Raw genomic sequence first — 25,673 nt, 5'->3', positions numbered from 1 at the left:
CTGCTGAGCCTCAGAGCTGGCCACGGTGCCACTGACCTGGCTGCTGCTGCTGTACCTTGATAGGTCATATCCCCCCCAACAGTATCCAAAGGGGTATAGAACCATAGAACCATAGAACCATACAGCACAAAACAGGCCCTTCGGCCCACCATGTTGTGTCGTCCATCAAACCACCCTCACACTACCTAACCCCTTCCTCCTGGGTGGGTGGGGTCTTTGATTATGTTGGCTGCTTTACCATGGCAGCAAGAGGTGTAGACAGAGTCCATGGAGGGGAGGCTGGATTCCGTGATGTGCTGAGATGTGTTCAGAACTCTCTGCAGTTTCTTGCAGTCACACCAGAGCAGTTGCCATAGCAAGCTGTGATGCATCCTGATAGGATGCTTTCTATGGTGCATCGATAAAAGTTGGTGAGGGTCAACGGGGACATGCCAAATTTCTTTGGCCTCCTGAGGAAATAGACGCACTGGTGAGCTTTCTTAACCATGGCATCTACGTGGTTGGACCACGACAGGAGTGGACACGAGTGATGTTCACTCCTAGGAACTTGAATCTCTGAACCTTCAGCATCATTGATGGAGGCAGGAGCATTTGCACCGCCCCCACCTTCCTGAAGTCAATGACCAGCTCATGGTGTCAATGCCCTGACACCATGCCACTAAATCTCCTCCCTTCATACTCCCTCCCTAGTGCAATCATGTCCTTCCTGTAGTGTGATAACCATAAATGCACACACTGTGGCCTAACCAAATTGTACCATGACCTCCAGGTCTGTGCTCGGGCTAATGAAAGCCAACAACCTGAATGTTTACTTCATTACCTTATCTACTAATCATCTGGCACTCCTGGGACATTGGCAGTGCTGGACAACCGATTTTCCGGATTATTGGCAGTTATTTCCATCATTACCTCAACATTTTTTTAAAATTCATCTTCTTTAGATGTTGCGTGGAATGATAATACATTTTCCAGTGAAACAGATAAGTCGAAAGGCAGGGCAGAACCGGAGCAACAAACAATGTGCTGGGGGAACTCAGTGGGTCAAGCAGAATCTGTGGTGGGGGGAAAGGAATTGTCGACATTCTGGGTGGAAACCCTGCATCAGGACGGGGTCAAAAGGCAGGGCAAACTGGCCCTTGATGAGATGGGAGGGAGCGCAGGAATCGAGGTCTCAGTGAGTCTAAGGGAGCCCTAGAACCGGGGCTGTGGTGAGCAGAAGGGAATGGGTGAAATGGTCTCCAGTGAGTGGAGAGGGAGCGTGGGAGCCGTTATGCCTGAGGAACATGGGTACCAGTTTCCCAATGTTTCAGAGTGATCACAGGAACCAGGGCCCTGGTGAATACGCCAAACGTTACCTGTGATGAGCCAGGTTCCAAACTGCCAGAATTTCTGAATAGCCGGACAATGATTATCAGAGTTTTACTGCAGTGGGTACTTGAGTCAGGAATTCCTCACCCAAAATAATGAGTAATTGTGTTTGGAATCTTACATGCGTAATAATCAGGGTCAGTGTTTGGACTTATGCACACCTATTAGAGTGTGACACATAAACATTGAGTGACAGTCTGGAGTCATACAACCAGAATACAGTAGAACTGTGCCTGTGATCAGTATACTGAGTTCCAGTTTTCCTTTCATAAAACCGTGTTGGCTTTTCCTAATTACCTTGCACAAGCATTTGCAGTCTACTAGAGTGAGCTGACTAGAGTTAGAGTCACCTTGGTTCTGGAATGGAAGCAACAAAGGATGACACATTTCCCATTCATCGTATAGATTAGCCTGACTCCTGCAAGAGGTGTTGGAGGCAAGGTGAAGTATTGCAGCGAGGAAGACTGAGAAAAGTTTTGGGACAATGAAGTATGCCTTGCTGCACCCTATCTATCTTGGGCTCAGGTCTGCTGTGAAACCATTGGTTAGACTCATGGTCTGCATACAATTGTGCAGCATATGTAGAATGGTAATGAATTGTTGAGGATTTGACAAGGATTATCCATAATCCATTGAAGGCTTCTGTGAAGGTGAGAAATGCCACATCTGGTGATTGGTACTGTTGTCCAAGTTTGTAGCATGATGAAGAATCGTCCATGTTGCCGCCCGATGGACAGAATTCAAATCATGGTTCATGGAGCAGCTCTTCAGCCACAGGGAGGAGACAGTTGAGGGAGACCTTTGCAATGACTTGCCCTGTTATAGACAGAGGAAGGTCCCTCTGTAATTACTCCAGTTAGATGATCTCCTTTCTTGAGGATGGTCATGATAACAGTATCTCTGAGATCATTCACTCCGCTCTTCTCTTCCCAGAGGGAGAAGTTGCAGAGACTCCAGACCAGCTCATTCTTGACAGCCGCCCACTTCCTGTTTGCCCCTCAAGGAAGCATACCCACTACAGTAAAACTACATTATCCCAGCATGCTATTTGGTGGACAATTTGGTTGGCATGCATGAGTTGGGCTGAAGGGCCTGTTTCCGTGCAGTGTAACTCTATTGGATATTACCCTGAATAATGCTCCAACATACTTTTAATTCACCTCTTTTAGGTGTTATACAGTAGTGTAATGAGTCTTCCAGTGAACCAGTGAAGTTAAGTGGGAAACAGGGCCCCAGTGAGTTTCAAGGGAGCACAAGAAATGGCGCCCTGGTGTGTCAGAGGGAGCACAGGAACTAGAGCCCCAGGATGTGAGAGGGAATGTGTGAACTGGGGCCCCAGTGTGTTAAAGGGAGCATGGGAACCAAGCCCCCAGTGTGTCAGAGGGAGAGGTAGAATCGAGGTCCCATTATGTTAGAGGCAGTGCCAGAACTGGGGCCCTGATGTGTCTGGGAGTGGGGAAGCTGCGGTCTCGGTGTGTCAGAGGGAGAGTGGGAAGTGGGGCCGCCTTTGTAGTAAAATGAGCATTAGAAGGCAGGAGAATGGGGTCGAGAGGGAAAAATAAATCAGCCATGATCGAACAACAGAGCAGAATCAAGGGGCTGAATGGCCTAATTCTGCTTCTGTGTCTTATGGAATCACCACCAGATACTGAACCATCCAGATTTCCTAATAATGGGATCATGGATGATCAGAGTTTTGCTCCTCGTTATTTGAGCTGGCCATCTCCTGTCTGTTATCCTCATTCAGGGCAGTGAGGCCAGCATTAAAGCCTCTGAATTGCTTGGCTGTTGGAGCAGACAACATTTAGATCTGTTCTTATCAGGGTTGTACACAAGGGTCCCAGTGCTCCAGGTATTGGTGAGTGATTGGTAAAAATTGGTAAATTAGTATACTGGTTTATTATTGTCGGATTACCAAGGTACAGTAAAAACCTTGTTTTGCATGCCATCCATACAGATCATTTCATCACATCAGTGCAGTGAGGTAATGCAAAGGAAAAGCAATAACAGAATGCAGAATAAAGTGTTACAGTTACAGAGAAAGTGCAGTGCAGGTAGACAATAAGATGCAAGGCCATAACGAGGTAGCTTGAAAGGTCAAGAGTCCATCTTATCGTACTGGGGACCATTCAATAGTCTTATAACAGCTGGATAGAAGCTGTCTTTGAGCCTGGTGGTACATGCTTTCAGGCACTTGTATCTTCTGTCTGATAGGAGGGGGGGGAGATGTCCTGGGTGGGTGGGGTCTTTGATTATTTTGGCTGCTTTACTGAAGCAGCGAAAAGTATAGACAGAGTCCATGGAGGGGCAGCTGGTTTCCATGATGTGCTGGGCTGTGTCCACAACTCTCTGCAGTTTCTTGCAGTCTTGGGCAGAGCAGTTGCCGTAACAAGCGGTGATGCATCCTGATAGGATGCTTTCTATGGCGCATCGATAAAAATTGGGGAGTGAACGTTGTCAGTATGTGATGTCTTTTATTGCGGGGCAGCCACCACACAGACTGGGAGCTCTTGGTCCACTGGCAGGGTGTGTGAAGACCAGGCCCTGCTCAAACAGGTGGACATGGTGACAGGTCCCTGCTGACATTACTGACCATGGGCATGCAGACACATGCACTCACTCACAGACAAACACTCAGGACACAGGCACAAGCAATCTTGTTCTTTCCGTCTTCTCTCATCCAACATTGCTTTTATTCCAGGGAGACAGTTTTACTTTGTCTGGTATTAGAACTTGTCAGTCCTCTGTTGTACTGTTTGATCGCACTGGTTTCAGATACTTGCAAAAAGTCTGCTATCAGACACAACTATACCATGACAGAGCTTATACACTAATGCTGTTATTAATCTAAATCTGCAGGCTGGTCTACATCCAAGTCTATCTCACAGCCTATATTCTTGTCTGTTCCCTCATGGGTGTCTCATCTTGTCTCCCAGCTTGTATTCCATTCTATATGCCAATCTGTCCATCAGCCTGGCTTGTAGTCTGTATCCCAGTCTGCTTCAGACAGATTGCAGCCTGCATCCCAATACTTTCCTGCACCCTGGTCCATATTCCAGTCTATGTCTCAGCCAGTGTCCCAGACTATACCAAGTCTTTGTATCATTGTCTCTCTTGACTTGTTATCCCAGTCTATATCCCAAACAATGTCCTGGCTTCCACCTCTAATTCAATCCTTTGCTCAGCAGGTTATTATCGGCAGTATCTTTGATGTGGTATGGACAATGATTCGGCCAGAAACATCATTTGGCATCAGCGTTCTCCGTGCACTGAGATTACTCCGAATTTTCAAGATCACAAAGTAAGTAGAAGTTAGACCAGGGGCTTGTGTCAGACTTCCAACACTGGGACCACCTCCTTACTGGTGACCACCCACACACTGGCAGCTGCTGCTGACTGGACTCTATAATGGGGAACAAGGAAATGGCAGAGTATGGGAAATAAGGAAATGGCAGAGGAATTGAACACATATTTTGGTCTGTCTTCATTGTAAGAAAAAAAAAGTTGCCAGCAATACAAGGGAACAAAGATCTAGCAAGAATGAGAAATCAAAAGAAATAAATATCCAATAGAACAATTGAAAAGTTAGTTGCAAGCCAAGTCAAGTTTATTGTCATGTGCACAAGTACGGTGAGGTACAGGTACAATGAAAAACTTGCTTGCAGTAGCATCAGAGGCACGTAGGTACAGACAACACACAGAACATAAATTACACATAAATTATACTAGACAGTGAACAGAGAGAAAAAAAAGACTGCAAAAACGAGATGTTAGTGCAAAAAAAACACAGTCAGAGACAAATCTGTGGTAGTGCAAGAGGTGTTCTGTTGCTGAGGTAGGGTGAGGGTTGTGCAGGTTGGTTCAAGAACCTGGTGATTGTAGGAAAGTAGCAATTCCTGAATCTGGTGGTGTGGGACTTCATGCCTTCTGTTCAACAGCGGTAGCAGTGAAAAGAGGACATGACCCGGATGGTGGGCTGGGGATTCTTGATGATAGATGCTGCCTTCTTGAGGCAGCGTCTCTTGTAGATGCTGTTGACGGTGAGGAGGGCTGTGTCCGTGATGGACTGGGCTGTGTCCACTATTCTCTGCAGCCTCCTGCATTCCTCTGTGTTGGAATTGCCGTACCGGGCCATGATGCAACCAGTCAGGATACTTTCAACAGTGCATATGTTTCTGAGAGTATTTGGTGACATGCCAAATCTCCTTAAACTTCATAGAAAGTAGAGGCACTGGCATGCCTTCTTTGTGACTGCATCAATATGCTGGGCCCATTTCGGGTCATCCGAGCTGTTAACGCCCAAGAATTTGAAACTGCTTACTCTCTCCACCTCTGGCCCACCAATGGGAACTGACACGTGGTCTCTCGACTTCCCTGTTCTGAAGTCAATGATTAGTTTCTTGCACCAAAAGCAAATAAATGATAAGGAATCAATAAACTTTTTCCCAGAGTTTTGAAGGAGGTGACAATTGAGACAGTAAATGCCATGAATTTCATCTAAAATTCTATCGGTTCTAATTGTTCCTGTGGATTGGAGGACAGCAAATGTGACCCCACTGTCTAAGGAGAGAGAACACAGGAAATTAGCAACCTGTTGGTGTAACATCATTGGCAGAGAAGGTGCTGGAGTCTGTCATGGGGATTATAATAACAGAACAAGTTGAAAAGAATACTGGCATTATGCAAAGACAGTGTGGATTTATGAAAGCAAAGTGAAACAGGAAATGCTGGAAATACTCAGCAGGTCAGGCTGCACCTGTGAGAAGAAAATAGGGTTAACTGTATCAACTGAAAGACCCTTCACCAGAAGGGAAGGAGACACAAGATGCAGGAAGGGTGGGGGAGGGAAATGCCTCTGAAAGGATGAAACTAGGGTAACTGAGCTGTGAGTGGGACCAGTTAGAGAGTGAAAATTGACAAAAGCCTGTGGGAGTTGTGAAATGCAGAGCAGGAAGATGTGCCCGGCAGATCAGGGTGGGTATGTCCTCCACTCCCAGAGAGAAAAGAAAGAAAAAAGAAAGGTTAAAGACCATACAAGCTGAGCTAATATCACAGATGATCGACTAATACAGACAAGAAAAATCAAGTTACCTAACATTGTAGAATTCAACAAACTGTTTTACTGATCTTCTGGGTGGTTTGAGGATGTAACTCACAGGATAGATAAGGGAAAAACCAGGACATACGATGCATTTGGATTTTCAGAAGGTCCCACAGAGGGAGTTGGTCAACAAGGTTAGAACACACAGAGTCGGGGATAATATACTGACATGGAAAGAGAATTGGTTAAAGAGAAAACAAAGAGTAGGAATAAACAGATCCATCTCAGGATGGTAGGCTGTGACTCATGGGTACCACAGGGATTGGTGCCTGGGCCACATATAGATAATCACTATCTGTATCAATGACTTAGCTGAGGGCACCCAATGTCATATTTCCAAGTTTGCAAATGATACTAAACTAGGTGAGAGTATGAGTAGAGACGAGATGTGGCATGTGGACAGGCTGAGAGAGTGGGTGAGAACATGACGGATGCAATGTAATGTGGACACTTGTGAAGTGATCCACTTTGGTGCACTAATCAGAAAAGTAGTGACACGCTAGCAACAGTTCATCACTGGACCACAGCCCATAGCTTGATTCTCTTTCTTTGTCAATCTTTTTATTGAATTTCAAATTAATTCAAATTAATATACATAACATTAATGATTATACATATGGTGCGAAGAGATCGGGATAACAATAACAACAGTTAATATTTATACTCACAAGGAGTAACATATGTAATCTAGACCTCCCGCTCTCTTGCTAAGTGTACATAATGCAAAAAAAATTGAAAAGAAATTTGATTATATGAAAAGCAAACCCCCAAATCAAAAATAATATAATAATAGATAAAAGCAAACCAAAAACTTCAAAGAAAAAAAACTGGACTGATACTTCTAGATTAAAAAAAACATTATTATGTTGTCAGCTCTGCTCCTCTATATTCAAAGGTTATTGAAAGGGGTTCGAAAAAAGTCTGCTTATATCATATGGAAATATTGAATAAATGGACTCCAAACTTACTCAAATTTAAGCGAAGGATCAACAGTACCACTCCTAATTTTTTCTAAGTTTAAACATGTTATAGTTTGAGAAAACCATTGAAATGTGGTAGGAGGTATAGGGTCCTTCCATTTAAATAGAATGGATCTCTTGGCCATTAATGTAACAAAAGCAATCATATGACAAGCTGAAGCAGATAAATGGCCAGAATCCATCATTGGTAACCCAAAAATTGCAGTAATAGGATGGGGTTGTAGACCAATATTCAATACAGTTGAAATAATATTAAAAATGTCTTTCCAATATTTTTCCTAAAGAGGACAAGACGAAAACATTTGTGTCAGGGAAGCCACTTCCGAATTACATCTGTCACATATACGATTTATATGTTGATAAAAACAGGCTAACTTGTCCTTAGACATATGGTTCCTATGAACCACCTTAAACTGTATCAAAGAATGTCTAGCACACATTGAAGATGTATTAACTAATTGGAGAATTTTCTTCCATGTCTCTGTATCTGGAGTTCCCTTTCCCATTCATTCTTAATTTTATCAAGTGTCTCTAGACGTATTTTCAGAATCAGATCATAAATTATTGCTATCAAGCCCTTCTGATAAGGATTAAAACCTAAGATTTTTCCCGTAATTTCAGTTTTATATAGTATCGGAAAAGAAGGTAAAGTAACTTTTAGGAAGTTTCTAATTTGTAAATATTGAAAAAAAAATGTGATCTAGGCAAATTGTATTTATTACACAACTGTTCAAAAGACATAAAACTGTTATCAATGAATAAATCACGAAAGCATGTTATTCCCTTCATTTTCCATAAAGAAAAAGCTAAGTCAATTCTAGATGGTTGAAAGAAAAATTAGATTGGATAGGACTTGATAAAATGAATTTATTCAATCCAAAAAATTTACGAAATTGAAACCATATTTGTATTGTATGTTTAACTATTGAGTTAATCATTTGTTTACTCAATTTAGTAAGTGCAAAAGAGTCCTAAAATAGAAGCTAATAGAAGCTAATTAGCTAATAGAAGCTAATGAAAATCCTTGCACTGATTCATACTCAAGATACACCTATCAAGGACATTGAATTACATCTAAATCTTGTGCCCAGAAAATTAAGTATCTAATATTAATTGCCCAATAGTAAAACCTAAAGTTAGGCAAAGCCATACCACCGTCCTTTTTTAATTTTTGTAAATATTTCTTACTTAACCTTGGGTTTTTATTCTGCCGTATATGTGAAAGAATTTTAGAATCAATAGAATCGAAAAAGGATTTCGAGATGAAAGTTGGAACCACCTGAAATAAATACAAAAATTTTGGTAAAATATTCACCCTAACTGCGTTAATTTGGCCAATCAATGATAGAGACAATGGGGACCATTTAGTAAACAATTGTTTAACATGATCAATTAAAGGTAAAACCTTAACTTTGAATAAGTCCTTATGCTTCTTGGTAATTTTAACACCCAGATACGTAAAATAATCAGTCACTAATCTAAATGGTAATTGCCTATAAATTGAGACTTGCATATTTAATGGGAAAAGTTCACTCTTATTTAGATTTAATCTATAACCAGAGAAAATAATAAACTGAGCAAGTAGTGATAATGCTGCAGGGATAGATTTCTCCGGGTTAGAGATATAGAGTAACAGGTCACATGCATATAGTGATATCTTATGGATCCTCTTTCCACGAGTTAGAAGAGTCCTGAAAGGCAATTGCCAAGGGTTCCAAGGCAATATCAAATAATAAAGGACTTAAAGGGCAGCCCTGCCCAGTGCCTCAAACAAGCCTGAAAAAGGGGGATCTCTGATTATTAGTAAGTATTGAACTCATAAGTGTGTGGTAAATCAATTTAATCGTGGATATAAAATTTGGGCTAAAGTTAAATTTCTCAAGCATATTGAATAAATATTCCCATTCAACTCTATCAAACGCCTTCTCGGCATCTAGCGAGATAACATATTCTGGGATTATAAATGAGGGGGAATATACAATATTCATTAACCTCCTAATATTAAAATGCAAATAATGATTCTTAATAAATCCTGTCTGGTCATCAGAAATAATTTGTGGAAGTACTTTTTCCAGTCCAGAAGCCAATATTTTGGAAAAAATTTTGGAATCCACATTCAATAAAGAAATGGGTCTGTAGGATGCACATTCAGTGGGATCTTTATCCTTTTTAAGAATTAAAGAGATAGTTGCTTCATAAAAGGATTGTGGTAATTTACCCACTGATAGGGCATCTTTAAAAATTTTACCTAACCAGGGAGAGAGAAGATCAGAAAAGGATTTTAAAAAATTCATCTGTATACCCATCAGGACCAGGTGTTTTACCCGGATTCATTGAAGAAATTGCTTTCTTTATTTCTTCCTCCAAAATGGGTGCATCTAATATTGAACGTTCATTAAGTGATAATTTTGGAGCCTTCAAATTCCTTAAAAATTCATGCATTGATGTAGGATCCTCAGAAAATTCTGATTGATATAAACAAGTATAAAATTCTTGAAAAGATTTATTAATTTGATCATGGTCCACCGTGTAAGTACCATCTTGTTTACGAACTTTAGTAATCTGACATTTAGTTGAAGCAGCTTTCAGTTGGTTGGCCAACAATTTACCGGATTTATCACCATGTATATAAAACTGACTCCTGGTTTTGAGTAATTGATTTTCAATTGGAGATGTTAATAATAAACTGTTTTGTAATTGAAGTTCAGTTCTCTTTTTATAGAGCTCCAAATTAGGGGCATTGGAGTATTTTTTAATTGATTTCTTTAATCTTATCAGCCAATATACGTAATTCATTATTAGTTCGTTTTTTTTTAATCCAGCAGAGTATGAAATAATTTGACCACGGATATAAGCTTTAAAGGTATCCCATAATATCCCACTGGAAATTTCTTCCATAAAATTAGTTGAAAAGAAAAAGGAAATCTGTTCTTTAATAAAATGAACCAAGTCTAAATCCTGCAACAGAGAAGGATTGAGTTGCCATTGTCTGACACCAGCGGGTACGTCTGCTAATTTAATTGATAGTTTCAATGGCGCATGATCAGAAATGGCAATTGCATCATACTTACAGTCAATAACAAATGGAGCTAATCGAGAGTCAATAAAAAAGTAATCAATCCCAGAGTAGTTGTGATAGACATGAGAAAAGAATGAAAACTCTTTATCATATGGGTGTAGAAATCTCCAAACTTCTAAAATTCTGGAATCAACTAAGAAGGAATTAATAAAGACAGCAGATTCGTTTGGCAGTACACAATTCGACACAGATCTATCCATCGAAGGGTTTAAACAACAATTGAAATCTCCACCCAAAATCAACGTATATTCATTTAAATTAGGAAAAGATGCAAATAAAGGTTTAAAAAACTCGGGATGATCAACATTAGGTACATAGACATTAACCGTAACAACTTTTTTGTTATGATGTAAGCCAGTAATTAATAAAAATCTACCATTCGGATCTGAAATTTTTTCATGATGAACAAATGAAATTGAGGAATCTATAAAAATAGAGACTCCTTTCACCTTTGCATGTGAGTTAGAATGAAACTGTTGATCCCTCCAAAATCTAAAAAAAGCTCTGATTATCCTCTCTTATAATATGAGTTTCCTGCACAAAAATAATCTGAGCGTTCAATCTATGAAGATCTTTAAAGATCTTCTTGTGCTTAATTGGATTATTTAAACCGTTGATATTCCATGAAACAGACTAAAAACATATGGTATGTAAAGGGTTAACCTTACTGCACAGGAGACTCATTAACAGGAAGAGGAAAAAGAGTTCAAAGAGGAGCCAGATATGACGACAATTCAGGCATATTTGTAGTTTATCAGTCCAGAGGAAGAAAAGATTAAAAGAATAAACATTAACCATAACCACTTTTTTATTATGAAGTAAGCACCTCACTGGTTGCTACAAATATAAACTGTTCCTCACTGACTCCAACACATACTGGGACCAGTGGCTCACTGGTTCCGCCACATTGGTGCCAGCGCTTCACTGCTTAACCCAGAGAGGCATAAATCCTTCACTGGCTCAACCACATAGTGACAAACTCCTCCCTTGTTCCCTTAGGAAACCAGCAGTGCTTCACTGGTTCTTCTACTGTGCCACCAACTCTTCACTGACCCCCACACATTGGTACCAGGGTCTCAGTGGTACTCACACAGAGACAAAAGCTGCTCACTAATTCCAACACAGAAGGACCGGCTCTCCCCTGGATTCTCCGCACTGCAACAAGCTCTTAACTGATTTCCACACAAAGGAACCTGCTCTCCTCTGGTTCCCACACACTCCACACCAATTCATTCATATCACCGTTCTTCCTCCTTACTGGTGCCTCTACACTGGAGCCAGGTTCTCACTGGTAGGCAGCACCCCCCTGGCCTCAGCTCCTCACTGCTTCCCACTTCTACTCTGACCTATCTGTCTCCTGCCTCCTACACCGTACGTGAGGAAAAACGTATCATTTTCCAGCAAGGCATTTTGTAGCCCTCTGTACTCCAGAATGAATTCAACAATTTGAGATAATCAGCCTTTCCATTCAGTATCAAAACCCAAACTGGCCACTAACGGCCACTGACCTTCACCATTTATTCCTTCTCACAGATGCTGCCCAATCTACTATATCTTGAGAACGAGAAACATAGAAACATAGAAAACCTACAGCACAATTCAGGCCCTTCGGCCCACAAAGCTGTGCCGAATATGTCCCTCCCTTAGAGACCCTTAGCCCTCTATTTTTCTCAGCACTATGTACCTATCCAAAATTCCCTTAAACGACGCTATCGTATCCACCTCCACCACCATTGCCGGCAGCCAATTCCACACACTCACCACTCTCTGAGTAAAAAACTTACCCCCGACATCTCCTCTATACCTACTCCCCAGCACCTTAAATCTATGTCCTCTTGTGGCAACCATTTCAGCCCTAGGAAAAAGTCTCTGACCATCTACCCGATCAATACCTCTCATTATCTTATACACCTCTATCAGGTCCCCACTCATCCTCCGTCGGTCCAAGGAGAAAAGGCTGAGTTCCAAGGCATGCTCCACATTCCAGGCAGCATCCTTGTAAATCTCCTCTGCACCCTCTCTATGGCTTCCACATCTTTCCTGTAGTGAGGCGACCAGAAGTGAGCACAGTACTCCAAATGGGGTCTGACCAAGGTCCTATATAGCTGCAACAGTACCTCCCAGCTCCTAAATTCAATTCCCTGATTGATGAAGGACAATACACCATATGCCTTCTTAACCACAGAGTCAACCTGTGCAGCTGCTTTGAACGTCCTATGGAGTCGGACCCCAAGATCCCTCTGATCCTCCACGCTGCCTAGAGTCCTACCATTAATGCTATATTCTGCCATCATATTTGACCTACCAAAATGAACCACTTCACACTTATCTGGGTTGAACTCCATCTGCCACTTCTCAACCAGCTTTACATCCTGTCTATGTCCCACTATAACCTCTGACAGCCCTCCACACTATCTACAACACCACCAACCTTTGTGTCATCTGCAAACTTACTAACCCATCCCTCCACTTCCTCATCCAGGTCGTTTATAAAAATCACAAAGAGCAAGGGTCACAGTACAGATCCCTGAGGTACACCACTGGTCACCGACCTCCATGCAGAATACAACCCTTCAAACCACTCTTTGCCTTCTGTGGGCCAGCCAGTTTTGAATCCACAATGCAATGTCCTCTTGGATCCCATGCCTCCTTACTTTCTCAATAAGCCTTGCATGGGGTACCTTATCAAACGCTTTGCTGAAATCCATATACACTACATCTACTGCTCTACCTTCATCGACGTGTTTAGTCACATCCTCAAAAAATTCAATCAGGCTCGTAAGGCAGGACCTGCCCTTGACAAAGCCATGCTGACTATTCCTAATCATATTATATCTCTCCAAATGTTCATAAATCCTGCCTCTCAAGATCTTCTCCATTAGCTTACCAACCACTGAGGTGAGACTCACCGGTCTATAATTCCCTGGGCTATCTCTACTCCCTTTCTTGAATAAGGGAACAACATCTGCAACTCTCCAATCTTCTGGAACCTCTCCCATCTCCATCGACGATGCAAAGATCATCCTCAGAGGCTCCGCAATCTCTTCCCTCACCTCCCACAGCAGCCTGGGGTACATCTCATCCGGTCCCGGTGACTTATCCAACTTGATGCTTTCCAAAAGTTTCAGCACCACCTCTTTCCTAATATCTACATGCTCAAGCTTTTCAGCCCGCTGCAAGTCTCCACTACAATCCCCCAGGTCTTTTTCCATAGTGAATACTGACGTAAAGTATTCATTAAGTACCTTTGCTATTTCCTCGGGATCCATACACACTTTCCCAATGTTACACTTGATAAGTCCTATTCTTTCACGTCTTATCCTCTTACTCTTCACATACTTGTAGAATGCCTTGGGGTTTTCCTTAATCCTGCCCGCCAAGGCCTTCTCATGTCCCCTTTTGGCTCTCCTAATTTCCTTCTTAAGCTCCTTCCTGTTAGCATTATACTCTTCCAGATCTCTAACATTACCTAGCTCTCTGAATTCTTTTTTATTTCAGGTTTCCAGAAATTTCAGTGTTCTTATAGCATCGTAGAGTATGACAGCACAGAAAAAGGCCCTTTGGCTCAATTCATCCTTGCCGACTATGGTGTCCACCAAGCTAGACCCATTTGCTTGCATTTGTCCCATATCCCTCTAAACCTTTGCTAGCCAAGTACCTATCCAATTGTCTTTTACATGTTGGCACAGTAGTGTAGCAGTTAACGTAACACTATTACAGCACCAGCGACCCGGGTTCAATTCTGGCAGCTGTCTGTAAGGAGTTTGTACGTTCTCCCCGTGGGTTTCCTCTGCGTTCTCCGGTTTCGTCCCACATTCCAAAGGCATACGGGTTAGGAAGTTGTGGGCATTATATGTTGGCACCAGAAGCGTGGCGACACTTGCAGGCTGCCCCCAGAACACTTTACACAAAAGATGCATTTCACTGTGTGTTTCGACGTACATGTGACTAATAAAGATATCTTATTGTACCTGCCGCAACCACTGCTTCTGGCAGCTCATTCCATATACCCACTACCCTCTGCATTGAAGAAGTTGCCCCTCAGGTCCCTTTTAAATCTTTCATCTCTCACCTTAAACCTATGCCCTCTAGTTTTTAGTTACCCGTCCCTGGGAAAAGGACTGTGTGCGTTCACCTTATCTATGCCCCTCATGATTTTACACATCTCTATAAGGTCACCCCTCAACCTCCTACATTCCAATGAATAAAGTCCCAACCTGCCCAACCTCTCCCTATAACTCAGACCCTCTGGTCCTGGCAACATTCTCGTAAATCTTCTCTGTACTCTTTCCAGTTTAGTGACGTCTTTCCTATAACAGGCCGACTAAAATTGTACACAGTACTCCAAGTGTGGTCTCATCAACATCTTATTGCTGTTCCAACAGCATTTTTTCTCTTTCTTCTGTTCTCATTCATCTGCAATTTACATCTCTCCAGATTATGTCACATTTAATAAGCCTTCCCTCCCCTCTCTTGGCTGGCACCACCACTCTGTCAGCTTGTGTCCCTTGCTTTCCACCCTGTCTCCGACATTCTCTGTGTGCTTTCCACCTTTCCCTCTTCCCTGCAACTTCAAACACATTGGATTTCCAGGTTTTACTAGTTCTGATGAAAGATTGTTGACCTGAAATGTTCTCAGTTTCACTCTCTGCAGATGTTGCCCGACCTGCCGAGTATTTCCAGCAATTATGAGTTCATTCTAGTTAGATCATGATGTAAAACATAAGACACAGAAGCAGGAGTAAGGTCCACCTCTGTAATTCTTCAAAACCCAAGTGATTGCAGGCACAGTCTGCTCCATCTCTCCTCACACACACCATCCAGAAATCAATCACTGTACTCCCTCTAATGCTAACCTGCTATTCTCTAGGATGGAAGAACAAGCCTGTTTGCAAAATTCCACCCGCAGTCTTACCAGAACACTATATAATGGGAGCAAGACTCAAATCTTCTTGCAAACAGGCAAATATATGGTTTACCTTTCTAATTGCTTGCTGCATCTGTTTGTACCAAGGACCATCAAAACACCTACACCTTTCAAAGTCTCACCATTTAAAAAATATTCTTCCTTTTCAGTTCTTTTGTCTAAAATGAATGACCTCACATTTTTCCACATTATATTCCACCACCCATTGACTTAACCTGTCCATATTCCTGAAGCCTCTCTGCATTCCTCTCCACAGCCCACACTGCCAGTTCACTTTGAACCATCAGCAAGTGTACGTAGTACATCTCCCCTCATCCAGATCATTGATTGGATTGTGAACATGCGGGGTCCCTGCACTGATCCCCTGCAGCAGACCAAAAGCCTTCCAGTCTGAAAATAACTTAATTTGTTTCTGTTTTATACCAGTTAACCAATCCTGAGTCCACCCCAGTATATTACCCCCAACACAGTAATTTTGTTTAATAATCCCATGTGTGGCAATTTACCAAAGACCTTCTGAAAGCTCAAATACATCATATCAACTTGCTTCACTCTTATCTATTCTGCTAGATATAGCCATGTAAAGTTCCAACCAAATTGTCAAGCTTGTTATTTCTATCCAATATCATTTGTCATCGATTCCAGCATTTTTCCTGCTACTGATGACAGTTTAACTGGGATATTGTCCCCTATTTTTTCTCTCCTTCCTTAAATTGTGGGGTTCCTTAATTGTTTGCTTCCCTCAGTCTGTGGGAACTGCCCTAGTTGTGGAAGGTGATAACCAGTGTATCCACTCTCTTCATGGTTACCTCCGTCAGCTCTTTTGGATGGTCCTTAGATCCTGGTTCTGTCTAATTTCTTTACCATTTCCTCAGTTCTCCTCTCACTCTGTAGGGGCAGACATTAACTGTTGCTCTTTCCTTTTTACATATCTAGAGAAGCTCCCACAGTTTCTTGCTGCTCCACCTTCTCAATGTCATTGCCCTCCTTTGCTGAATTCTCAAATTTTCTCAGTTCTCTGGCTTACTGCTTCTGTTTGATGATGTCAGCCTAATGGAATACTATCTTTAAATCCTCTCAATAGCCACTTATCCTGTGTTTTATGTCTTACAGTGCTATATATTACTTGTAAACCATGAATTAATTCTTTAAATTAGCTATCACTGGTTTCACATCTTTTCTAGTTTTCTAATCTTTCATAGACAGCTCAAGCCTTGTGCCTTCGTAGTTGCTTTATTCAGATTTAGTTCTACGCTGACACTAACTCTTCACTGGTTCTCACCCTGGCATGAACTACTCACTGGTTCCTACACACTGGCACCAGTTCCTCACTGGGTTCCTACACTTGGCACCAACTCCTCACTGGTCCCTACACACTGGCACTGACTCCTCGCAGGTTCTCTCATAAACTTTCATACAGAAGGTGGTGGGTATTTGGTAGGAGCTGCCAGAGGAAGTGCTTGAGGTAGGTACAATAACAACATTTAAAAGACATTTGGACAAGTACTGTACATGGATAGGAATGCTTTAGAGGGAAATGGGCCAAATGCAGGCAAATGACACTAGCTTAGGTGGGCATCTTGGTCAGCATGGACCAGTTGGGCCAAAGGGCCTGTTTCTGTGCTGTATGACACTATCAGCAGATCCATGTTGTCTCTGTACAATCTGTATATTGACTTCCCCTCCACAAACACAAATGCAGTCCCGGCACAGGTATACACACACTCACTCTCCTTGCTTGTGAACTCTCCCCTTACACATCCATTCCCATCTTTCTGCACAGGCCCAATCTGTTCCCCGCTACTCCCTGGTTCCGCAGACACCAGCCGAACTTCTGTGTAGTCTTTCATTGTCTGAGTTTTATTCACCTGTGATAATCCTTTCCCTTTCTCTTCCAAAGGTACTGGGCCTCTCTGCGGAACCTTGTAGTCTCCTTAATGAGCTCGATGAAATCCATCATCAGCCTCCTGTTCCTCCTCTTCCTCTTCATCGTTGTGTTTGCTCTGCTGGGGATGCAGCTGTTTGGTGGTCAGTGAGTATTCCCCGCACATTTGGTTGATTTAACTATCAGCTCAGCTTGCTCCAACTCCTCTCGCTCGTCAGGGATATTATTGCCAACTTCTTCGTTACCCCTCAAACCCATTCTCACACCTTTCCAGCCACATCCCATTTCACCCCCACCTACCCACCTGACCATACCATCGAACCCACATACCCCTGTCTGATCACATTTCTCACATACCTACCAACACTCTCCTCCAGCCTCACCTCAGCTGCTTCACACTGTAATCCATTCTCCATTTCTCATTCTGCTCACTAAATATCTGGAAAATGGCAGCTCACTCATTTGAAAACGCGATTGCATGTTATTTGATGGAATGTTTTGCAACCATTCTCAAGATGTGCTGCCAACATTTATTGCCCTTGTGCTCAGAAAGGAAGGGGAGACCTGCCTTGAATTGTTGCTGGTTTGGTGAAGGTGCCAAGTGCTGTTAGTTTGGAAACACCAGGATTTTGCACCAAGAAAAAGATGAAGGGAGCCACGATATCCGATCAGATTAGGATGATGTGTGCATTGGAGTGGATCTTGGAAGCTGTAGTGTTCCCATGTGCCTGCTGTCCTTGAGTTTTCATGTGCTAGAGGTTATGGTTGCTTTCTCAAATGTTTTGATGTTGGTGTTTTGCTTTCTATGGATAGTACACTGTGCAGCCAATGTGCATCAAAGATAATGGCAGTAACTATTGAATATAATGTCAGGACTGCCACTAGAACAGACTGCATTGTGAATGGGACCTAGCAGTTGGGAACATTATTGGAGACTATTCCTTCACACTCCAGACTTGTGCCTTATCGATGGTGGAAAGTTGAAGAGTCAAGGGGCAAGTCTCATGCTGCAGAATTTCCAGACTCATGGCACACCAGGTAGAGCAGCTGCCTCACAGCACCAGAGACCCAGGTCCAATCCCAACCTTGGGTGCTGTCTGTGTGGAGTTTGCTCGTTCTCCCTGTAGCTGTGTGGGTTTCTCTGGAGTGCTCCATTTTCCTCCCACATCCCAAAGATGTGCAGGTTGGTGGGTTAATTGGTCACTGTTAACTGCTGCTAGAGCGGTGGGATCTGGGGGGGCAGTAGATGAGAATGTGGGGAGGATTAATGTAGGATTGATATAAATGTGTGGTTGGTGGTCAGCATGGACTCAGTGGGCTGAAGTGTGCTGTATCTCTCTATTACTGCACCAACCCATCGCCCCTAGTAATGATACATGAATGACTGATGTTTTTTGTTTCATTGTGAAACCTTCAAGTCCTTTCACATGTTCTTTTCATCTTAGATTCAACTTTGAGGAAGGTACACCTCCAACCAACTTTGACACCTTTCCCGCTGCGATCATCACTGTGTTTCAGGTACAAGTGACCAGCACTTTAAATGAAGGTTCAATAGTGCATGAATAAGTCAGAGTTACACAGAGGTACATTGAAGAAGGGAGAAACCTATCAGTCAGAGTACTTAGTTTACTTATGGTGTATTTCTTATAATATGTCCCACTGTGTATAGCACTTGATAATGAGCAGAAAGAGCAAGTAATATTCATCAGAAGATTTTCAACAATTGTCAGTAAGGAACAAAGATGTGTAATATGAGTCAAAGGCCAATAGACTTGTCTAACAATAGCCAGCAATTGTTGCCAATTTTTAACAAGTGAGTGAATGGTGAAGATGTAAAGCAACGTGACATGGTTGAAGATTAGTTGACAAGTGATGAAGATTGATAATGATGATGAATACTGATGAAATGTGAAGCATTGATGAAGATATGTAATAATAATCTGTGCAGTGAAGAGGTGTAACATTGGTAAGTGAGCGAAGATGTACAACACTGTTGTAATCCTTCCAGTTAATTGTCGTCGATCCTTGAGTGATAATTTTGGATCTTTCTACAAAAGTAGTCAGGTCCTATTTCAAGCAGATTAACAAGATTAACAATGCTGGTTTAAGCCCAACTATAACATGAGTGTACGAATTACAACAATATTGTCACATTTCTATATCCATTCTTCAGATCAAAAACCTTCTCTATTACTAAGTCGTTACTGGGTGTTAGGGTTATGTAATGTCACTGAGTGAATGATGATGCTGTGTAATGTTGGTTAACAACTGATGAAGATTTGTAACATTAGTCAGTGACTGGTGAAGATGTGGAACAATTGCCAATGAGCCTAAAGATGTGTAACTTCAGTTGGCTGTGAAGATGTGTCAATGTGACGATCATGTTGCAGCTGTACAAAACATTGGTTGGACTGCATTTGCAGTACTGCCTGCAGTTCTGATTGCCACACTACGAGAAGGATGAGATTGCATTGGAGAGAGTGCAGAGGAAGTTCACCGGGATGCTGCCTGGATTGGAGGACTTGAGTGATGGGGAGAGATTGGATAGGCTGGGCTTGTTTTCCCTGGAGCAAAGGAGGCTGAGGGGAGATGTGATAGAAGTAGTGTAGTATTATGAGAGGGAAAGATGGGGTAGATAGTCAAAATCTTTTTCCCATAGTAGAGGTATCAAAAACAAGAGGGTAAAGGTTTAAGGTGAGAAGAAGGAGTTTTAAAGTGGATTTGAGGGTTAAGTTTTTTACACAGAGAGTGATTGATATCTGGAATGTGCTGCTGGAGGAGGCAGTGGAATCAGATATGTTTAAGAGGCATTTAGACAGACAAACAGGCAAGGCATGGAAGGATGTAGTCCCAATGGTTATCATGAACATGGTGGGCCAAAGGGCTCATTTCAGTGCGTTACATCCATGGCTCTATGACCCTACATATGTTACATTAGTCAATAAATGGTGAAGACATTGCATACAGACAGGTTAAGGTGTAGTGAGTGGTGAAGTTGCATGAGTCATTTAGAGGTGAATGTGCAGACATATTCACTGAAAGGTGGACATGTGTAACATTGATCATTCACTGATAAATACTTTTAATGGGCCAGTGAATGGGTACAGTAAGCAACCTCAATCAGTGTTTGGTAAAAACACACAACAGGATGAAGTGAATGAGGCAGATGTGGGTCACCTGTCAGTGAATGGGCAGACACGGTAGTGTAGCGGTTAGCATAACACCATTACAGTGCCAGCGACCCGGGTTCAATTCCAACCACTATCCGTAAGGAGTTTGTACGTTCTCCCCGTGACTGCGTGGGTTTCCACTGGGTGCTCCGGTTTCTTCCCTCATTCCAAAGATGTATGGGTTAGGAAGTTGTGGGCATGCTATGTTGGCGCCGGAAGCGTGGCAACACTTGCGGGCTACCCCTAGAACATTCTACGCAAAAGATGCATTTCACTGTGTGCTTCAATGTACATGTGACTCATTAAGATATCTTATCTTATTTTATCTTATCTTAAAATAAGCAAACGTTAGTGAGTTTTGTAGATACATAACAATAAAGGTGATATGTAATTTTAATACTATTTGCTAAAAATATGCGTCATGAATCAGTGAGGATATGTAATGTTATACTGTTACCTCACTTATTGCTCAGGACGTATTACTGGGAACAAAGGCACTGGTGAAATCTGTGTGAAAAGGGGTCATTACAGCAGTACAGGTCCTCCCCAGCTTACAAACACCCGACTTATGGACACCATGTACATACACACAAGCATTTGGGAGGCCAGCAGACGGCCACTCTTAACCTCACAATAGCATAGCTCTGTGTACAGTGATTCATTGAGGGAAAATGCGAAGGTAGTTGCTGGTCATGGAGCTTGTGACTGCAGAGAAATCTCTGAGCTGAGGAGAGCTTGCAACCAACCAGAGGGAGAGGAGCCAGCAGCTTTTATCACAAGTGAATGGAGAAAGAGAGAGACTGATGTCATATTGGACAAACTTGGATTGTTTTCTCTGGAGCATTGGAGGCTGAGGGGAGACCTGATAGAGGTTTATAAAATTATGAGAGGCATAGATAGAGTAGACAGCTGGTATCTTTCTCCCAGGGTAGAAATGTCAAATACAAGAGGACACAGCTTTAAGGTGCAAGGGGGAAAGTTTAAGGGAGATGTGCGGGGCATGATTTTTTTTTACACAGAGAGTGACAGGTGCCTGGGACGGGCTGCCAGGGGTAGTGGTGGAAGCTGATACGATAGTGGTCTTTAAGAGGCTATTGGACAGACACATGCATATGTAGTGAATGGAGGGATATGGATCAAGTACAGGCAGAAGAGAATTAGTTTAACTCAGTATCGTGTTCAGCACAGACGCGTTGAGCCGAAGGGCCTGTTCCTGTCCTGTACTGTTCCAGGCACTATCTGGGCAGTCTGCCAGCACATACAGCAGTCATTGGCAGGGAGGTGCTGGCCAGGGTCCTCACATCTGTTGAGTGGCCACACCACTTGTCCCAGCACATCCCTCACATGCTGCCATTTCCCATTGCATCAGTGGAGGACTCCACACCAGGTTGCGTGGCAATAAGATCATCATTTCTATCAGAGGGCAGGGCTTCACATCAGGTTCCTGGCAAGTGAGCACACAACCCACGCAGTTGTCTTTTTTCAAGTACTATGAGTGTTTGAACTGGAGGACTAAGGGCATTACATCAACTCAGTTTTCTGTAAACAGGATACTGGTGTATTCAGTGAGTGGTAATGGAAATCAGTGTTAATTTCCTGTTATTTCACTGTGCTTCCTTACTGTGGCCCCAGCCATCTCCACAATAAGCTTTTGCTCCAAATCTTACCTTTGCAAGTTTGATTTTCCTCTGGTTATGCAGCCAGAGTAATATGTGATATTTTCCCTGCAGATTTTGACGGGTGAAGACTGGAATGAGGTGATGTACAATGGGATAAAATCGCAAGGAGGTGTGAACTCAGGAATGTGGTCTTCCGTATATTTCATTGTCCTCACACTCTTCGGAAATTGTATCCTTTTGCTGGGTAAATTTCCTGCTCTTCCAGACTCCATGTTCTTGCTTTGGTTCAAACCACACTCTGATTAGGAACTCAAGGATCCTCTTGTTAGAGTGATTAATGGGCCATCTTGCTGGTGTAAGAGAAGGTGCTAAAATTATTTTTACATGATATTGGCCACTCAGTAGGATATCACTCAGCCCCACATGTGAGATTGTTGGTAGTAAAGGTATCACTGAAGGAAATGACATCTCCATAAAGGAGATAACCCAACACATTAATTGCCCAGAATTTGCTGGAGAATTCACATTTTGCGGCATGCGCCTTCATAATTTTTCCAGTATCTTTCAGTTTATGCATGGCAGATAGAATTAATGCGGGCAAATTGGGGTCACTGGGCTGAACAGTTAGACCGATAGTTGGTCTCACCTGACAATCATAGTGAGGACTGAAGATAGAAACAAAGAATTGATGGGGGGTTAAAGTCAAATCTGATTCAGAAAGAGAAATACGATAATGAAAGATTGACGAAGAGAACAAAATTGGTGACAGGAAGGAGAAGTAAGGATCTATTACTGGAAAAAGAAATACACATCAAGTTTGTCAAATGGAGACACAAGAGAGACTGCAGACGCTGCCTGACCTGCTGAGTTCCTCCAGCACTTTGTGTGTGTTGCTCAAGTTCTAAAACTTCTGGCAACAAGTTACCAACTTCCTATTTGACTTGGGTGGTTCAGTGGCTTTGGAGGAACACACATTTATTTGTTAAAAGAACCCTAACATTTTTAACTCCTGACCCTAACTTTCTGCAGGTATGTTATTGGCTAGTTGTGATATTAAGTGCTAGAACTCTGGTTTTCCAGCAGAGGTTGAGAGTCAATGCCATTAAAGTCTGGGTCTATAAAGTTAAACCATGGACAAATGAAAGGAGATCAAAGCGGGACATTCCAGTATAGGTCCTTCAGGGAGAACAACTTGCTGTGGGCTTTGACCCAGTGACAACCCCGTGAAGATTGCCAAGTGAAGACTGTTGGAAAGTTTAAATGGTTGTGCCCCAGGTTGCATGGGGACAACAGAAGCTCCCAAGAGTGAACAAAAGAACATTTTGTTGGGCAGTTAATCAAGATAGAATCCCTCCATGTCAAGAGAACACCATTTCCAGCTTAACTTCCACAGGCAGCTTGCGCATTATGTCGCAAAAAATAAACTGCTGGAGGAACTCAGCGGATCAGACAGCATCGGTGGAGATGGAGGGATGGTCAGTGTTTCAGGTCGAGACCCAACATCAGCACTGAGAGTGTAGAGGGAAGGTAGCTAGAATATAGAAGTGAGAGGGACAGGTGAGGCAAAGGTTATTAAGTGATAGCGGGAACCAGATGAGGGAGGTGATGGGCAGATGAAGCTGAGTGGGGGACGGGGAGTGTTGAGACAGAGGCTGGTAGGTGATTGGTGGAACCAGATAAGGACGGGACGATGGACAGATGGAACCAAATTGGGGAGGAGAAAGGAAAGGTGAACCAAAGGAGAAGAAACCCAGGAAGATAGGTATGTGGGTGATGGGCAGATAGAACCAGGTGGGGGTGGGTGATGTGTAGGTAATGGGAGGGGGGGCGGTGGAGGAGGGATGGAAAAGGTGAACAAACGGAAGGAGACCCTGGGTGGACTGGTGGGAGTGGAAAAGGAACACGAAAGGAGTGGGTTACCTGAAACTGGAAAACTCAATGCTCATACCATTGGGCTATGCAAGCGGAAAATAAGGTGTTGTTCTTCTAGTTTGTGCCGGACCTCACTGTGGCAGTGGAGAAGGCCAAGGACGGACAGGTCGGTGTGGGAATGGGAAGGGAAGTTGAAATGCCTTGCGAGCGGAAGCTCGAGATGGCCGTTGCTGACAATACAGACAGGTGCTTTGCAGAAGGGTTGCCCAGTCAACACTTGGTCTTGCCAATGTATAGGAGGCCACATTGCGAGCACCAAAATGAAGCAGGTGTGAGGCCCCACAATACCGCATACTGTATGAGAAGATACACCCGCATTTGGCAGCCACCTGTGACACCTGAACTCTGTGCCGAGTGAACCGTGTGCAGAATGCTGAATTGAGAGGGGATGCTGAGCCCACCTGTTAATTCTCTGGTCGGTGAGGATACCAAATGGGGAAACTGAATTCTGTTCTCACCAGTTGAATTTCCAGCAAAGGTTCAGCAGTTTGAGACCATTCTGGGTGTGCCACGCACACCTCTGATTTACGGTTTCCTGGCTGGTTGGAGGATTTGGTTTGGCATTCCCTGCAAAGGCTAAACTTCTCCAGTAAGCCCCATTAATACACTTTTAAGGAGGCGGTCTTATTGGTTCATCAGTCAACTCATTTTCTGAATTCCTTAACTCTGATGAAAAGACACCTTGCTGAATGTGTTTCTGGCAATCGCAGTTGATAATCTTGCTAATGCCCAGGAGTTGACAAAGGTATTACCTCAATATAATTATTTTAATGTCAAACAGATAGAAAAGTGGTCCACTGCAGATTCCTTCCAATATACTTCAGCGGGGACACTTGCACAGTTTCCATACAATAGAGACCAGCGTAGGGACATTATTTAAATCCCGCACAATACACACAGGAAACTGTACAGATTCCACATTATACAGACAAGGGCACAGACACTGAACAGATTCCATAAAATACAGACTGGGACAGACTGTTTAGACTCCCTACAATACAGGCTGGGGTAGGAATACTGTTCAGATTCCATACATTACGGTCAGGATGAAAGGACACTGTACAGATTCCATATGATACAAGTTGGAACAGAGACACTGTACAGATTCCATACAATGTACACCCGGGGATAGACACTGTACTGATTCCATGAATACACACTGTGGCAGAGATATTGTACAAATTCCATACAATGTAGACTCAGGCATAGACAACGTACAGATTCCCTTAAATACAGTTCCAGGGTATAGAAGTTTCAGGTGTGGGGGGGAGGTGGTGATCTAAAAGAGGAGGGGGCATTGAATATTAATTAGGGATTAATTAATCATGGCAGTTCACAGGGATGATGTCTTGGTAGGCTCTTCCAATGAGGCCTTATGAATACAACTTAGAAATAAGAAAGGGGTGATGACTTTGCTTGGGTTATGCTACAGTCCCCCCAACAGTCAGCAGCAGATAGAGGATCAGGTATGTGGACAAATCACAGAAAGATGAAAGAGGAATAAGGTTATAGTAGTGGAGGATTTCAACTTCCCCAATATTGACTGGGATTGCCTTTGAGTAAGGGGTTTGGATGAGGAGGAATCTGTAACGTGCAGCCAGGAGTTTTTTTT

At 42.8% G+C, this 25,673-nt stretch overlaps 1 protein-coding gene across 2 annotated transcripts in view; it reads left to right on the top strand.

Annotated features, from left to right (window-relative positions):
- LOC127567879 (probable voltage-dependent R-type calcium channel subunit alpha-1E) overlaps positions 1-25,673 on the top strand; it is a 615,955-nt gene that overhangs the window by 351,378 nt on the left and 238,904 nt on the right. For both annotated transcript variants that reach the window (XM_052011039.1, XM_052011041.1), the window contains exons 14-18: positions 4,557-4,669; positions 17,356-17,487; positions 18,786-18,858; positions 22,241-22,358; positions 24,739-24,806. In XM_052011039.1, coding sequence (XP_051866999.1) covers positions 4,557-4,669; positions 17,356-17,487; positions 18,786-18,858; positions 22,241-22,358; positions 24,739-24,806 — 504 coding nt within the window. The remainder of the gene's footprint in view (positions 1-4,556; positions 4,670-17,355; positions 17,488-18,785; positions 18,859-22,240; positions 22,359-24,738; positions 24,807-25,673) is intronic.

Source organism: Pristis pectinata, chromosome 3, assembly GCF_009764475.1.
Source record: "Pristis pectinata isolate sPriPec2 chromosome 3, sPriPec2.1.pri, whole genome shotgun sequence".
Lineage (NCBI taxonomy): Eukaryota > Metazoa > Chordata > Chondrichthyes > Rhinopristiformes > Pristidae > Pristis > Pristis pectinata.
The sequence above is the reverse complement of the archived record's forward strand: the minus strand, read 5'-3'. Positions and strand labels throughout refer to the sequence as shown.